The sequence below is a fragment of the Callithrix jacchus genome, chromosome 17 (assembly GCF_049354715.1).
Source record: "Callithrix jacchus isolate 240 chromosome 17, calJac240_pri, whole genome shotgun sequence".
Classification (NCBI taxonomy): domain Eukaryota; kingdom Metazoa; phylum Chordata; class Mammalia; order Primates; family Cebidae; genus Callithrix; species Callithrix jacchus.
Window position 1 is genome coordinate 74,892,997 of NC_133518.1, and position 17,866 is coordinate 74,910,862.

The following is a 17,866-nucleotide window of genomic DNA, read 5'->3' on the forward strand; positions in this document are numbered from 1 at the left end:
AAGAGATGCCTACAAAGACTAAGAGAGCATACCCAGAGACGAATCTCCTCAAAGCTAAAGTCATCAAGTGTTTCAAGGAGGGCAAGACTATTAACAAGGACTTAGTGAGCTTAGTAGAGCAATTTGAGTGGCAATACAGGAGACTGGGAATACAAATCTGTCAAGAAAACTAGTAGGAACGAGCTATAGGGCAGGGCAGTAACTGGTAAAGACATAAGAGTTCTTTTAAAAGGTACTCATTTTAACTATATTCACCGTTACAAGAGGACCAGTAACAACTATATTTATATATATATATATATATATTAGAAAAAAAAAAGACTGCCATGCAGTTACAGAATTACTTATTACAGAAAACAGTAAAATACACTTTTTTTTTTTTTTTTTAAACAAACAAGACTAGTTTATAGCAAATTCTCTATAGCTAGGGTCAATTGAAAATCCTTGGCTTATATCTCCCCCTCAATGACTATATAATACAAACTAATTTTATTAACACCTTAAGCAAAACATACTGGAACTTCACAAATATACAAGATTTCCATATTTAAGGAACTGGGGTTAGAAAGCAGAAGTGGCTTTCAGGTCTTCCAATCTTTCTCTCAAGTAATAAAGCTCTGCTGTGAATATTCAAAGCTATTGGGAAAATACTGGTGGATGTGGCTGTTTTTTTGTTTCCCACTGTTGTTTTTCCAGATATGTAAGCTTACTCTGTTAACCAAAATCTCAACTTGACCATTCTTGATAAGTACCTAATCAACATATAACTTTTTGTCTTAAATATGTTTAACAAGACAGAGCCCTTAAATCGGATTCAATATTAATTCCTGATTTACAAGGAATATTGTGAGCTAACAGGCCTTTATCAATGCCTTTATTGCACTTTACCAGCCAAATGTGGAAGGTTAGAATTAGTCTCTCCTATCTAGTATTGTCAGTTTGCCCAACTTGCGCTTTTAATTTTGCTTCGACCACTTATCTACCCTGTCCCTTGAAATAAAATAATCTACATTTTGGGAGGGATAATTCTTCATTGTGCCAGGCTGTCCCATGCACTGCAGGGGGTGAAGGTCTCTAGGCTTAAATGCCAACAGAAGCTCCTAAATATAACAACCAAAAAAGTGCCCCTACACATTTCTCAGCATCCTCTGGAAGGACAGGTTACCACGTCTGGTTGAAAGCCACTGGCACAACTTTCGTTTTTAGGCCCTTATGGAATTTATTTTGATTGCCCAGACAACAACTCCATCCAGATTCTTAGTTGTAGCCCGGTTCCTTGAATTTGCTGCATTAGTAACCACAGATTAAGGTGTTTCAATAGTTAAGACAGGACTTTGGAACAAGAGTTTTTAAACTGCATAATACTTGAGAGGATCTATAAATATAAATTGGATCCTGTTTACAATTTGTTTTACATAGTAAACTTAATATTGCCTTTTCATGGTTAACAAGTTTGGAAATCACTGTTTTGGCACAAAGCAGGTATCTTACTAGAAATACAGAATTACTGCAATCTGTGAATAAGACTGCTTTTAAATACTTCTACTTGTGTGCTGTCTTAAGTACAGAATGTGTAAGACAGTTGCAAATTCTAGAATAAATCCATTTCTAGCATCTAACAAAATCTGATACTGTATCATTTTAAAACAAAGTGTTTCTTTTAAGCAGGATTTAAAAAAATAAAGCAATAACACCCATGCAGATAAGACAAAAAAGCTAAAGTATCTCACATCTCCTAATCTTGGAGTGCAAACATCTTTTCTCCTCATCCTTTTTGTTAGGGCCAAACTTCCGTTTACGGTTAAAAAAAAATTACTACCTGGTAACCGTTAAGATTCTATACTTACCATAGTCCTTTAATAGGCAAGCGGATAAAATAGCCCCCCGTTATAAAAAAAATTCAAGGAAAACCCCCAATAATTAGTCTTATCTCCAAACTGCAGGAAGTCTCCTATATCAGCAACTTAAAAATGATTCTAATTACTCCTTCTATCAGTTATGCCAGTTATCACTGAGGTGGGTGATTGGGAGGGAAGAGGAAAGAAATCTGTCAATATTACCTTCAGACTCAGAAATGTTTAAAAAAAAAGTCTCAAACATTTTGATGGTTAGACAAAACACCGCCACTGTATGTATGGTCTTCCTTTTTGGAAATTTATGAACTTGCTATTTGAGTTTCTGCAAATTGGTTCAAAAGCACATTTAAGGAGTTGATAATTTAAGATTATATGAATCAGAATTTTAACACTCCATTAAAATAAGAGCTGAAATTTTTGGCATATACCTTCAGAACACCTAAAAAACAGACTGCAAATTCAACTCACATAATTAATACTAAATCTCTTTAAAATTAACTATCATAAAAGACAATGATTTTGTCATTAACCTAAGTTTTAAAAAAGGTGGCATTTTCATGTTTCAGTCCCATGGTGCCATTTGAGATGAAAAAAAAGGCAACTGTCAGAATTTGAATTGTGATCAGTTTGGACGGCTGGTACGCGGTGCTTTCTCACAATCCAAATTAGCAAACTTGAAAACTCAAACCAATTTTTGCTTTTAGAATTAAAGTACTGTTGAGTTTCTCAATCTTGTACTACAAAGCCTTACGGATTCGATTCATTCCTTTCTCTCACAAGATCATCCCAACTGGGCTCCATTTCAGTTGTGGCAACCCGAAACAGGGCTTGGAGATGCTCATCTGTCAATGGCTGACTCAAAGTGTGTTGGTTTCGAGTCAAATATGAAAAAGCCTTTTCGCAGATTTGGTTACTATCAAACAAGGATGCCACCTTACAGGCAACCCCTTTGATAATTGGGTAAGATTCAGCAGACAATCCAGCATAAAACTGCCCCAAGTCTTTGATTCTGTATTCATTCCAAAGATTAGTGTTTGCCTGAAGTTTTGTTAGCTCCACCCTCACTGAAATAGGTGCATATTCAGGTTTAAAGTTAAATGGATTTGAAAACAGTTCTAAGTCCTTTTTAATGAACCGGAGGTCCTTAAAATGTCTCTCAAATTCTTTTTGTAGACGACAGATCACCATTTGATACCTATCAGGATCAAATATTTTTTGATCTTCCTTATTTTGCTGTTTGAGCTCATCAACAACTTCTTTGAGGGCAGGAAAGTCCGTTAGATTTTTTTCCTCAATATGCCTTTGAAATAAATTCAGCTTAACTTCGAAAGTACAAATATGGTCAAAGGCGGAAGCAGCAAAGACCTTACTAACTCGTAATTCTTCACTGAGTACTCGAAGGTGTTCCATAATGTCTACCAAGAAGCCAAAGTCACAAAGCCACTGTTTGTCTGAGAAGTGGACTGTGGTTGCCCCTACTGAAACCAAGAACGCTTCCATCTCTTTTCTTAGAGAGAATATTAGTTTCAGCGTTTTCCCTCTCCTAAGCCAATTGTTCAGGCATCGTCCGTTAACCCTTTCGCCATGCTCTGATTCAGACTCAGTTAGTAAAGTCTGAAATTCAGGTCGCCTGACACCTCTGGTCTTAATCAAAACTATCCATTCGGATATGGTATTTATGATCTGATTCACGTCTACATCGTAGGAGCTCAAGAGTTCCAAGTGAAGAAATCCTGAATAGTGAATCACATTCCAACAGTTGGGGCTGACGGCCTTTTCTCTCATGTAAGAGACGAGCCCCGAGTTCTCCCCAATCATCCTCAAAGTATGGGTCGTGGTGAGTCCGACCATCCTCTGCAAGCTAAGCCCCGCCGTCTGCAGGGCCTCCAGGATGGCCGACATGAGCGCGCCGACGCTGAAATGATGAGTCAGGTTGATGATGGTCAGCAGGTCTTCCTGCACCTCCAGCTCAGCGCCCACACCGCGGATGAAGACCAGGAGGTAGTTCTCGTAGGCCACGAAAGCCTGGTCGTCCAAGGCAAGAGAATAGGCTTTGAAGTCCCTGGCTCGGTTAAAAAGCTGACTGCGTAGATTCCTGTCAATGCTCAGGAGCCTCTGCCTGGCGCTGTCTGGAGACAAGTCAACGCCTTGCAGGACGCTGACGTGCTCGGGCAGGACCTCTCGCAGCAACACCTCCATGCACTGGTAGACAAAGTCCCCCTCACCCCAGCCGCGACCCTTCAAGGCCAAGAGGCGGCAGAGCCCGAGGCCTGCACGAGCAGCTCTCTCTTCAGGAGTGAGCGAGGCCACGGGCAATTCGCCCTGACGCAGACGCTCCACCAGGGCCGCGCGCTCGCCGTCCGCCACATACCGCTCGTAGTATTCGTGCTCAGCCTCGTAGTGGCGCCTCACGTCGCGTTCGCGGGTAGCTACGATGAGGCGGCGACAGACGAGGCACAGGGCCCCGTTGCCCTCCGGGGGCTCCACAACCAAGTAACGCTGGGTCCACTCCGGCCGGAAAACTAGAGCCTCGTCGACTTCCATCTTGCTTCTTTTGGGCGTCATCCACATTCTGCGGGAGGCCGCAAGAGCAGGGCCAAACCGTTAGAAAGGCCGCAAGGGGAGAGGAGGAGCCTGAGAAGCGCCAAGCACCTCCTCCGCTCTGCGCCAGATCACCTCAGCGGAGGCACACAAGCCCGGCTGTGGCATCTCTGTTCCTATTGGCTGGATATTTCGTATTCTCTGAGCCCCCTAAGAACGAACCAATAGGAAGATCGGACAGTGATTTCTAACGCGCAAGCGCCTATCCTTCTAGGTAGCGGGCAGCAGCCGCTTGAGGGAGGGACGAAGAGACTCAGCAACCCACGGAGTTGAGATATTTGACTGGCATTCAAATTGTCCAATCAATAGCTGCCTCTGAAGGGTGGGGCTGGACGGCGTAAGATACAGCTGAAGGAAGAACGTAGGCCCGAGGCACTGAGGTGATTGGCTGAAGGCACTTCCGGTGAGCATCTAGACGTTTCCTGGGCTTCTCTGGCGCCAAAATGTCGTTCGTGGCTGGGGTTATTCGGCGGCTGGACGAGACGGTGGTGAACCGCATCGCGGCGGGGGAAGTTATCCAGCGGCCGGCTAATGCTATTAAAGAGATGATTGAGAACTGGTACGGAGGGAGTCGACTCGGGCTCATTTAAGGGCTACGACCTAACGGGCCGCTCCTCTTAATGGCGCGGACACACCTTGCCCTGGGCAGAGGTGTGTACAGCGCATGCCCACAACGGCGGAGGTCGAGGGGTTCCCTGGCGCGTGCCAGTCAGGCCTTCTCCCTTTCTGCCAACCGTGTGTTTACCGCTCTCGCGAGACCTTGTAAGGGTGATTTGGGGTGCGAGTGGAGGAGTATACTTAACTGTCGCCTTAATGGTACCGTTAACTAAGGAAGTCAGTTCATCTAAAATGATGCAGAAGATACAAAGTTAAAAGATGTATAAAAGCTTACAATGGGGAAAAATCTGTTTTTCAGAGGTGACTGTTTTCTTGCTAATTCCAGAAATCATCTGTACATATCCAAAGGCACAATTCATTTTGAGTTTCATTCAAAAGACAAAGTTGGAGTGTTAGGACAGGCTGATGCACTCTGGGCTTCACTTCTGATTACCTTGGGTTACACTATTGTTAAATTAGTGACCCCACTTAGTGTTTTCCTGTCGTTTACTTGGGAGGGCGCACTTCGAAGATACCAGATTTTATGGGTCGTCTGTGGATTCTGAAGCTTAGAACTGTCACAAAAAAATGTGGAGGGAGGAGATTTGAAACATGGGGAAGGAAAAGTGAGTGTGGACTGTAAACCTCCAAAAATCCGTTCCCAAAATATACCTAAACGTTATGTCAGATCCTTTTTGTTAAAATCAGTTGATGTTAGTGAAGTCTGTACATTAATAGGAAAAAAATGCTTCAGTGAAGAGTGGTAGGTTTCTAGAGGGATTTGTTGTGAAAGTATAAACTATTCAGGGCAATGGGACTGAAAGATCAGTGGGTAGAAAGGACCGCTGAAGGAAAGGAAGAGAATTGGAAGGTAGATGAAAGAAGTAGCAAGGAACCTGGGGATGTTTTCTCCTTTTCACTTGTAATAGCAGTAGTAGAAGCAGTGGCAGAGTGGCTTTTGTTTCTACTGTGTTAGAATGCTGTGACAGAACAACTGGGCCTTTTATTGTACTGTGCCAGAATACTGTAAAACAAAACTAAACATACTAGCTTGGTGGCTTGTAATTAATTCCTTAAGTGGAGATTTTTATATGGAGTCCAGTTATGCCCTTTTTAGCATGTAAGTTGAGATGACTAAATACAGCTTCACTACAGCAGCTCATGAGAAAAGTCTTTAATATTTAAGTAATTTACTGTCTTCTTTTTTTCTTTTTCTTTTTTTGAGATAGAGTCCTACTCTGTTGCCCAGTCTGAAGTGCAGTAGCATGATCTTGGTTCAGTATAACCTCCACCTCTCGGGTTCAAGCTATCTTCCTACCTCAGCCTCCCAGGTAGCTGGGAGTACAGGTGTGTGGCACCATGCTTGGCTAATTTTGTAGTTTCAGTAGAGATGGGGTTTCACCGTGTTGTTTAGGCTGGTCTCGAACTCCTGACCTCAGGTGATCCACCCACCTCAGGTGATCCACCCACCTCAGCCTCCCAAAATATTGGGATTATAGGCAGGAGCCACCGTGCCCAGCCTAATGTCTTTTATCTGAATAAAGAATTGTCTGTGTGGGGAATAGATAACTCTTTCTCATGCAGCCCCTGCTAGAAAATTTGTTTTCTCTAGCAGGTAGTCTGTGCTTGTAGGCTACTCTTTTGAAAGCACAAAATATTTATTGATTTCTTTTTTTTTTAAACCAAGTTTCACATTCTTTGGCTGAAGTGCAGTGTCTCGATCTTGGCTCACCACAACCTCCACCTCCAGGTTCAAGCGATTCTCCTGTCTCAGCCTCTTGAGTAGCTGGGATTACAGGAATGTGACACCATGCCTGGCTAATTTTGTATTTTTAGCAGAGATGGGATTTCTCCATGTTGGTCAGGCTGGTCTCAAACTCCTAACCTCATGTGATCTGCCCGACTTGGCCTCCCAAAGTGCTGGGATTATAGGCGTGAGCCACAGTGCCGGGCCAAGAAATTTATTGATTTCTTTTTTTTATGTTATTTTTAAAGATGGGGTTTCACCATGGTCAGGCTGGTCTTGAACTCCCGACCTCAGGTGATCCGCCCGCCTTGACCTCCACAGTGCTTGGATTACAAGCGTGAGCCACCATGCCCAGCCCATGGTTTCTTAAAGATGTGTTAACTTTCTGCATTACTGTTTTTTTCTTCCCTCCATCATAATATAAAAGGGGATAGTAGAGAAAAACATTCAGGATTTTAATTTTTTTTACTGACATTTTGTTAGAGTCACTTAAGAACCTGAGGATGAATAAAGTTCAGGTAAAAGTAAAATTAGTTGAGAAGAGGTATGTGCCAAAATAAATCTATTTTTAACTTCACTTGCTGTCTTTCCTAGAGGAACAGAAATAGTGCTGAACATCTATTAGAAATGATGGTTGCTTTGCCCCCTCTTCCTTCTCTCTCATACAGTGAGTGAACTCATATAGTGTATGAGCCTGTAAGACAAAGAAAAAACACATTGATGAGGCACTGTTGTATTTATTTGGAGTTTTTTTAATAACTGCTTGGCTCATTAAAATATGTACATTAGAGTAGTTACAGACTGATAAATTATTTTCTGTTTGATTTGCCAGTTTAGATGCAAAATCCACAAGTATTCAAGTGGTTGTTAAAGAGGGAGGCCTGAAGTTGATTCAGATCCAGGACAATGGCACTGGGATCAGGGTAAGTAAAACCTCAGAGCAGCAGTGTGTTTGTGCACTTCATGGAAGGGGCAGGACCGTTCTCTGTTCTGGGAACTAGGCTTTTGCAGATGGGATTTTTTTCGTTGAAAAATGCAATACCAACAATAAATATTTGATGAGTACCTATTTTTTGCTGGGCACTGTTCAGGGGATGTGGCAGTGAATAAAGCAGATTAAAATCATTTCACTTCTGGTGCTTACATTGTAGTGGTGGGAGACAGAAATAGTATGTCAGATAGCATTAAGTTCTATGGAGAAGACTAAAGCAGGGAGGAAGATAGGAGCGCACAAGCCGGGAAGTATGGAATTAAATTGAGTGGTTCAGGAAGGCTTCAATGTGGATGTGATATTTGAGAGACCGGTGGAGGTCAAGTAGCAAGTCAAGTGGCTGTTTAAAGGTATTCTTGGCATACGGAACAATGTAAACAAAGGTTATTAAATGGAAGCATGCCTGACATGTTGAAGAACTGTCGAGGAAGCTAGTTTGTCTAGAGGCTGAAAAGGAAAAAGTAATCAGAGATGAGGGCTGAGTAAAAACATGTAAGTCCTTGTGGGCCAATTTTTAGGTTTTTTTCTGAATATGGTGGGATACCATTAGAGGGTTTTAAGCAGAGGTTACCTGGTTGTGGTGATTTTTTTTTTTTTTTTTTAATCCTCTGTCTTTCAACGTGGAAAATAGACAGCAGAACAGGGCAGAAGGGGTCCGTCCTGCAGACGGCTTGGTCGCAGTAGAGATGAAAGAAGCAGTGAGATTCTGGGTTGATGATGGAGGCAAAGCTCTCAGAATTTGCTGATACAGGGTGTGAGAAAAAGAGGAATCAGGAATGATTTCAAGGTTTTGGCCTGGTAAGTGGAAGAAAGAGTTACCACTTACTAAGATGGGAAAGACTATGAAAGAAGCAGATTTTCGGAGAGATCAGAAGTTCATTTTGGGGCATGTTCAATTTAAGATGCCTGTTAGTTGGATGTTTGTGAGTTTGGAGTGCAGGATAGAGATTTAGGTATAAATATTTGGTGGTTGTCTGCATTTTAATCGTATTAAGTCATGAGACTCACCTGAAAAGATGCTCAACATCATTAGTCATTAGGGAAAGAAGGAAAAACCACAATGAGATACCACCTCACACCTATTAGGATGGCTCTTACCAAAAATAAAAACAAGTGTTTGCAAGGATGTAGAGATTGGAATTCTTGTGTATTGCTAGTGGGAATGTAAAATAGTGCAGGCTGTGGTGATTCCTCAAAAAATTAAACATAATTATCATATAATCCAATAATTCCACTTCTGGGTGTATACCCAAAAGAAGGGACTCAGACGAATATTTGGACACTTATATTCACTGCAGCATTATTTACAGTAGCCAAAAGGTGAAAGCAACTAAGTGTCCATCAATAGAGGAATGGATAAATAAAATGTATTAATTTCAGCCTTAAATAGAAATGAAATGTTGACACATGTTACAACATAAATGAACCTTGAAGACATCATGTTAAGTTAAATAAGTCAGTCACAAAAGGACGAATATTGTATGATTCCTCTTATGAGTTTCCTAGGGTAGTCATAGTCATAGAGATAGTAGAGTGGTGGTTGCCTAGGGCCGGGAGGAGAGGGGAGAACGGAAATTATTGTTTAATTGGTACAGAGTTTCCTTTGGGGAAGATGAAAAAAATTCTGGAGCTGGATCATGATGATAGTTACACAGTAGTGTGACGGTAGATAATGCCACAGAACTGTATACTTAAAAAATGGTTAAGATGGGAAATTTTCTGTTACATATATTTTACTGCAATTCAAAAAATTAGATTTTTTCCCCCTTTTTTTAGAGGCAGGGTCTCACTCTGTCACTCACACTGGAATGCAGTAGTGTGAACATGGCTTACTGTAACCCTGACCTCCTGGGCTCAAGCAGTTCTCTCATCTTAGCCAGCTAAAGTAATAACTATAGGCGCACACCACGCCTGGCTATTTTTTTTTTCTATTTTTGTTGAAATGGGGCCTTGCTCTATTGCTGAGGCTGGTCTTGAACTCCTGACCTCAAGGAATCCTCCTGTCTCAGCCTCCCAAAGCACTGGGATTATAGGTGTGAGCCACTATGCCCAGCCCTGGAGATTTTTAATAAAGAAGCTTGTCAATTAAACAAAAGCCCTGAGACTGAATGAGATAATCAAGAGAGTATGTGTAGATAGAGAAGAGGTCCAAGGATGGAGTCTTGGGTGACTCTGATGTCAAGAAGTGGCGACATGAGTCAGAAAAAGCAGTGACTGAGAAGGAGCCCCCTAGTAAGAAAGGAGGAATGCCAGGACCTTGTGGCATTCTGGATTCGAAATGAGGAAGTTACTGCTAATTTTAAAGCTCTTCTCAGGCTGGGTGTGGTGGCTTATACCTGTAGTCCCAGCACTTTGGGAGACTGAGGTGAGCGAATCACTTGAGCTCATGAGTTCGAGACCAACCTGGGCAGTATGGTCATCTCTACTAAAAATACAAGAAATTAAGGCCAGGTGCAGTGGCTCACGCCTATAATCCCAGCATTGCGGGAGACCAAGGCAGGAGGATCATTTGAGTTCAGGAGTTCGAGACCAGAATGACCAGCACGGTGAAATGCCATCTCTGCTAAAGATATAAGAAAAAAGTAGCCAAGCATGGTGGTACGCACCTGTAATCCCAGCTACTCGGGAGGCTGAGATGTGAGAATCTCTTGAACCTGGGAGATGGAGGTTGCAGTGAGCTAACATGTGTCATTGCACTCCATCCTGGGTAACAGAGCAAGACTCTGTCTCAGAAAAAGAAAAAAAGCTCTTCTTAAGAGGATTTTCTTCCTGGATTAAATCAAGAAAATGGAATCAAAACGATTTGGAAAAATGAGTAACATAATTATTTACCTGTCTTTTTGGTATCTAATAGAAAGAAGATCTGGATATTGTATGTGAGAGGTTCACTACGAGTAAACTACAGTCCTTTGAGGATTTAGCCAGTATTTCCACCTATGGCTTTCGAGGTGAGGTAAGCTAAAGATTCAAGAAATGTATAAAATATCCTCCTGTGATGACATTTGGCTGTCATTTTTTAGTATGTATTTCTCAACATAGATAAACAAGATTTGGTGCCTTTTACTTGTTAACTGTATGCAAATCTGAACAAAATTAATGAACTCTAACTTTTTAAGACAGAATTGTTCATAAATAAACTCTTTTACCTACAGAGACCTCTGATACTATATGTCTCTTGATGAAAGTACCCAATACCACCTATGAAGTTTCTTGTCAGAAAATCAAATGCAAATCTGATCATTACATATGGAAAATATAGGAGACAAGGAAGCATGATACATGATACTGAGATTGGGAAACTACATGAAAAAAGACTTGTTCCCTTCAACAGATAGATGGCAGGGGAAGAAAAGAGTAGAGAAGGGAATAAAGAACCTGTAGATTAGAAGACATTTAAGCGGAATGTGGATAACCCCCCATATAGGCACCGAGGAAGGAGAGCTAAGCAGAACCCTGGCACAATTAGGGCTTGAAGAATATCTCAGTTTATAGTGTTACTACTCAGTTATTTCCTTTTATATAATCCTTTATGTAATCATATATTAGTTTATAGAATTAGGGCTCAAAGAATATCTCAGTTTATAGTGTTACTACTCAGTTATTTGCTTTTATGTAATTCTTTATACAGCCATATATTAGTTTATAGAATTAGGGCTTGAAGAATATCTCAGTTTATAGTGTTACTACTCAGTTATTTCCCTTTGTATAATCCTCTATATATAATTGTATAAGAGTTCATAGTTTGAGTGCCTAAAAGTATTTCCCTACGTATATATATATATAGTTAGTTCATAATCAGAGGAATGCCTAGAGTAGACACAGTACAGAGCATGAATTAAGAAGCAGCTTATAATCAGAGGAATGCCTAGAGCAGACTCAGTGCAGAGCATGATTTAAGGGAAAAACAGTTATACCAGGACAAGAATCCATGGCCCAGGTGGCAGCATTCAGGATCCTAAAGATACCCGCTGTATGGCAGGCCTGGGACAAGAGCCACTCCTCCTGATAAAGGAGTTGTAGGACCTCGCTCCAGTTCTCATGGAAGGCTGCCCTCAGACTGGCAATCCACCTTGGTGACTGTGAACTTTATCAGCTCTTGCTGCTGTGCTGCTCGAAAAGCATCTTCCCATAGAACTCATTGGAAGCTGCCGTCAGGTGGCGGTAACCCTGACAGCTCTGTCACTACTGTGTGACTTAAAGCATCCCCCCATAAATCTTCTTAGAAGCAGTTTGCCCATAGATAGATGTATTGCACACTGCACCCTCTTTACTGCGCATAACCCGCCTTTAAGCCTCGGTGACCTAATGGGGGTGAACCCCTTACTGCACACGGCGCTTGCCTCAATGACCTAATGGGAATGGGCCCCTTGCTGTGCACTGTCCACCTCCTAGCCTAGGTGACCTAATGCGGGTGGAACCCTTGTTTACTTGCTCACCACCCTATCACTGTCCTTTTTTTTTTGAGACGGAGTTTTGCTCTCGTTACCCAGGCTAGAGTGCAATGGCGCGATCTCGGCTCACTGCAACCTCTGCCTCCTGGGTTCAGGCAATTCTCCTGCCTCAGCCTCCCAAGTAGCTGGGATTGCAGGCACGCGCCACCATGCCCAGCTAATTTTTTTTTTTTGTATTTTTAGTAGAGACGGGGTTTCACCATTTTTTGACCAGGATGGTCTCGATCTCTTGACCTCGTGATCCACCCACCTCGGCCTCCCAAAGTGCTGGGATTATAGGTGTGAGCCACCGCGCCCGGCCCCTATCACTATCCTTAAAGACGATTTCACTCACTGCCCTGCCCCCTAATCTATACACAATAAATACACACGCTTCTGGACATTCGGGGCCTCGCCTGACTCCACTCATAGGTGACGTGGCCCCTTGAGCCCAGCTATGTTTTCCTTGTACTTCTGTGTCCTGTCTCTTTATTTCTCAGATTCTGCACCTCAGCACAGCATAAGGGACACCTCACGACCCTGTGGGGCCTTCAGCCCCACGTCGGCATATGAACCAGGTCCAATGTATAGATCTTACCTAAACCCTGATTGAGCAAACTATTAAAAAAATGTTTTTTGAGACAAATATTTGAATATAGGTTGACCATTTGATGACATTAAGGAGAAATTATGAATTATCTTGGTATAAAAATATTGTCGTGGGTATATTTGTGGGTAAAATTATATGACATAGGAGTAAATGCTTTAGAAAACAGATTAAAATATTTTGAAGGCTAAAATAGGATTTTGTATTTTGTGACTCACTTCCTGATGGATATCTTTCCACCCAGTAAATATAGGCCTATCTAGTTTTTAATGACGACACAGTATTCCATTACATGTATATACTGTAGTTTGTTTAAATGGTTTCCTGTTGAACATTTATGCTCTTTGCCATTTTTTCCTGTTTAAGGTTCTTTTTTTTTGTTTGTTTGTTTTTTGGAGACAAGAGTCTTGCTCTGTTACTCAGGCTGGAGTGTAAAGCCATTCTCCTGCCTCAGCCTCCTGAATAGCTGGAATTACAGGTGTGCACCACCATACCTGGCTAATTTTTGTATTTTTAGCAGAGACAGGGTTTCACCATGTTGGCCAGGCTGGTCTAGAACTCCTGACCTTGAGTGATCTGCCTGGCCTTGCAAAGTGCTGGGATTACAGGCATGAGCCACCAATCTAGCCGTGTTTAAGGTTCTGATGAGTGAGTATTCTTATTGTACACTGTGTTTTGTTTAATTATTTCCTTAGGATAAATTTATAGAAATAACATTCCTTGGTGAAATAAAAATACGTATTTTAAAACTGTATTAGTTTCCTGTTGCTGCCAAAAATTTTCCAGAAACTTAGTGGCATTAAACAATACAAATTAATTTTTCTACGATTCTGGAGATCAGAAGATATGAGTCTTACTAGGCCTCACTAGGCTAAAATCAAGGTTTTGTCAGGGCTGTGTTCCTCTGTGGAGGTTCCAGGGGACCAGAGAAACTATTTTACAGTAGTTATTTTAAGGGAATGCGAGTGAAGTTGGGGTTGGGCTGTCAAAGAAGCTATTACTTTTCATTTTTGGCCTTGCTGTAGTTTGAATTTTTATCATGTACGTGCATTACTTTTTTTATTTTTTTTATTTCTTATTCCTCATGTATTACTTTAATTTTAAAAAGTAAAAGGCAGCTGTGACTCAGTTTCTGTAATTTAGATCAATTTACACCAAACTAGTGTGGTCTCATGTATCATCTTACTCACAGTGACTGCTAGATTATTCCAAAAAGGGATGATTTTCAAGACTTGGTTTACACTGAGACTGCCCCTGATTTTAAGGATATTTAGTTCAAACTCTATGAAGGAAGTTTCGTTTTGGCCTTGCAGCTCCCTGGGTCATTTTCCAAACCCATGGCCTCCTGGAGTCTTCGCCTGGATGTAGGTAATCTTCGTGGTTATTATTTCATGGTAATTATACGGGGAAGATTTATGAGGGATTTCTGTGTACCAGCCATGGTTCTCAGCACTTTGTATTAATTCTTACTCCTGACAGTAACTCTGCAGAGGTTCTACTGTTAACCAGTTTTACATGAGTGAACTATGGCCCAAGGACATAGTTAGAAAGTGGCAGAGTGTGGATTAGAAACTAGGCAGATTGACTCCAGAGTCTGTGCCCCTGTCCACTTGGCTCCACTACTGGGGAAGAGGCCTCTGAAGCAGCAGGATCTGTTGTGCCATGTGTAGTGGCACTCTCTCTTCCTGGAGTGTTCTACTCTGCATTTTCATGTCTTATACAGGTCTCAAAATCAAAATCATTTACTGTTTTTTTTTCTTTTTTGAGATGGAGTCTCACTCTGTTGCCCAGGTTGAAGATACGGGATTTCACCAGCCTAATCAGGCTGGTCTCGAACTTCTGACCTCAGGTGATCCACCCACCTAGGCCTTCCAAAGTGCTGGGATTACACGTGTGAGCCACCGTGCCTGGCCTTACATTTTTTAATGATGAAAATTAGTTCAATTACATTAACCAGGGAAGTCCAGCTAGGACCTGGTGATTTCTGAGCCTGACCCTTGTGCCTTTTAATGAACTGAACTTGCCACAGCTGTATATATTGTCTGCGGAGATGCTGTCACACAGACCCCATCATGGCATAGTTCCTGAGTTACACCTTTACATACTGTAATATCCTCCTTGTAAAAAAGAGACAGATTCCAAAGGGCTGACAAACCAGTCTTGGTTATAAAGGGGAAAAGTGATCATGGGTTTTTAAAATTTGTTCTGTCTTAATTGCATAATTTTAAATTTGTATTTCAAATTGTATAACTGCTTATATAAAAAAGTTTTGAGTAACTATATAAAACACTATTTGGAGTGTTTCCTTTATCCATTTATGAAAGCAAGTCATAAAAATTACTAGATGACACTTCATTGAGAATATTATTAAACATGTCTATAGTTGTACCCCTGAACACAATTGCTTATTAACCCATTAATGTTTTGGTGTGTTTTAAACTTTTTAATACATCTTTTTCACTTGTTCTAGTAATTATGCTACAGATTGATTGATCCTTTTTTTTCAACAAGTCACCAGATTGAGTGAGTGAGCAAAGTGCTCCTGGTTGCCACATATTAATACAAAATGATAGAGGCTATCCAGATAACCTTTCCCTTTGGTGAGGTGACAGTGGGTGACCCAGCAATGAGTTTTTGTTTCTATTTTCTTTTCTTCCTTAGGCTTTGGCCAGCATAAGCCATGTGGCTCATGTTACTATTACAACAAAAACAGCTGATGGAAAGTGTGCATACAGGTATAGTGCTGACTTCTTTTACTCCTAAATACTCATCTTGAAATGTATTTTTTTGCCTGCATTTCAGAGCAATCCTGTCTTAACATCAGTGTTACCTTTTTTGGCAGAGATCTTGGGTACATTTTCTTTTCTCCCTATTGATAAATTGATAATCCACAAGGATGATTATTAGGTGATACTCTTACTTCATGGATTTTTTTTTTTTTTTTTTTTTTTAAGAAGGAGTCTTGTTTTTGTCACCCAGGCTGGAGTGCAATGGCATGATTTTGGCTTACTGCAATATCTGCCTTCTGGGTTCAAGCAATTCTCCTGCCTTAGCCTCCCAAGTAGCTAGGATTACAGGCACCTGCCACCATGCCCAGATCATGTTTGTATTTTTAGTAGAGACAGGGTTTCACCGTGTTGGGCAGGCTGGTCTTGAACTCCTGACCTCAGGTGATCCACCTCTTTCAGCTTCCCAGAGTGCTGGGATTACAGACATGAGCCACCACACCCAGCCCTTTGTGGATTCTTTTTGTTTTGTTTTGTTTTTGAGACGGAGTTTCACTCTTGTTACCCAGGCTGGAGTGCAATGGCACAATCTTGGCTCACCGCAACCTCCGCCTCCTAGGTTCAAGCAATTCTCCTGCCTCAGCCTCCCGAGTAGCTGGGACTACAGGTATGCGCTACCATGCCCAGCTAATTTTTGTATTTTTAGTACTGATGAGGTTTCACCTTGTTGACAAGGATGGTCTCAATCTCTTGACCTTGTGATTCACCCATCTGCCTCCCAAAGTGCTGGGATTATAGGCGTGAGCCACCACGCCCTGCCATGGGATATCCTAAAAGATAGGATATAACATATTCCAAGTGCCTAGCAAGGTGTCTGTTACACATAGGTATTCCAAGTAAAGGGTAGCTGCTGATACAATTTCTGCCCCTTTGCCCTTCAGTTGAGGTATTGCTTTGGACTGATTAGAGGGCTGTGGTAGGGATGCTAAAGGTTCATGTTTCCTTAGCTGGCTACAGAGCCACCAGCTCCCAGCACCTGTGTGTACCTGTGCTGGTTTGCCTTCACACAGTGGCTGCCGGCTATCTGTTATGCTGGCACAGTTTTCAGAAGCTGATGAATGGCCTTGGGACAGAACAAAAATGAGATTCAGGATATCAAAATCGAACCTTTGTTTTTATAAGCATTGGCCATTCACTAGTTGAAGACTTGTAGGAGTACCTAATTCATGCCAAAAAAAGATAATTTTTAAAAATCACACAGATTGTTTGTAGATTAAAAGGGAAAATAGGCTGGTTATGGTGGCTTTGCCTGTAACTTTGAGCGGCTGAAGTGGGAGGAGTGCTTGAAGGAGTTCAAGATCAGCCTGGGAAACAAAGCAAGATTCTCTCTACAGAAAAATCTTTTAAAATTAGCAGGGTATGGTGTTGCACATCTATAGTCTTAGCTACTCTGGAGGTAGGAGGATTGCTTGAGTCCAGCAGTCTGAGGCTTCAGTGAGCTATGATTGCACCATTGTACTCCAATCTTAAAAAATAAAAAAGGGAAAATATCTTCAACAAAGGATAGTTCTGTTTCTCGTCTTACAGATAAATGTGTGAAGTAATGGAAGATGGAGATTTCAGAGTACACAACAGTAATACTAGGGGGGTTTGACTGTGAATTATAATTGCCCTAGATCCATATGGACTGATAAGATTAGAATCCCCTGTCACTAACTGAAGAGAGTTGTGAGTTAATGCCTTCCTAGATAGCCTAGATTGTAGTGGGCCCCCTTCCATAGCAGTCATCATCTTGCAACCAGCCCCATCCAACGTGCTCTCAGTCTGCCTTTCCAGCATCCTCTCTACCTATTCCAGGCTGCCTTGTATTCTAAAGGCTCTATACTTCCATTTTTGTTTTGGCCTTCCTGGATGGTCTTTCCCACTGTCTCCACCTGAAACCATTTCTCTCTAAAGAAGGATGAATTGCCATCTCTCTGGGATGCTTTAACCCACCCTCACTCTCACCCCAGGCTGAATGGATGCTTCTCTAGATCACTTAGCATACTGTTCTACAGTTAGGTAAAAAGTCTGCCCCTTGCTCTATATCAAGAGCTTTCCAAGACCTTTCTTTATTACCAGGCTTCATAGACCTGACACATGGTAGCCCCTCAATAAATAATTGCGGAAATTACTAAACAGTTTTACTGTTAACTTAGGCAGTGGCAAAACTATTTTTTTGGTAGCTCAGAAGTCAGAAAGTAAATAGCAACATTTGCTAGAAGAATAGATATTTTTTAAAAATCCAATTCAAGGGCCACGTGCAGTGGCT

At 41.6% G+C, this 17,866-nt stretch overlaps 2 protein-coding genes across 26 annotated transcripts in view; one reads left to right on the forward strand and one right to left on the reverse strand.

Moving 5' to 3' along the window:
• Window positions 1-768: 768 nt before the first annotated feature.
• Window positions 769-4,522, reverse strand: EPM2AIP1 (EPM2A interacting protein 1). Its single transcript, XM_002759726.6, has one exon. It carries the CDS (start codon window positions 4,425-4,427, stop codon window positions 2,604-2,606), a length of 1,824 nt encoding a protein of 607 aa, XP_002759772.1. The 5' UTR covers window positions 4,428-4,522; the 3' UTR covers window positions 769-2,603.
• Window positions 4,523-4,826: 304 nt separating this feature from the next.
• The window catches only part of MLH1 (mutL homolog 1), a 53,795-nt gene continuing 40,755 nt past the window's right edge, over window positions 4,827-17,866 (forward strand). For 3 of the 25 annotated variants that reach the window (XR_013528742.1, XM_002759730.6, XM_078354602.1), the window contains exons 1-4: window positions 4,863-5,016; window positions 7,634-7,724; window positions 10,647-10,745; window positions 15,491-15,564. Coding sequence is in view for 16 of the 25 variants with exons in the window: in XM_002759730.6 (XP_002759776.4) it covers window positions 4,901-5,016; window positions 7,634-7,724; window positions 10,647-10,745; window positions 15,491-15,564 (380 nt within the window). In the remaining 9 variants the exon portion in view is untranslated. The other 22 variants (XR_013528741.1, XM_017965934.4, XM_078354591.1 and 19 more) reach the window with 20 other exon arrangements.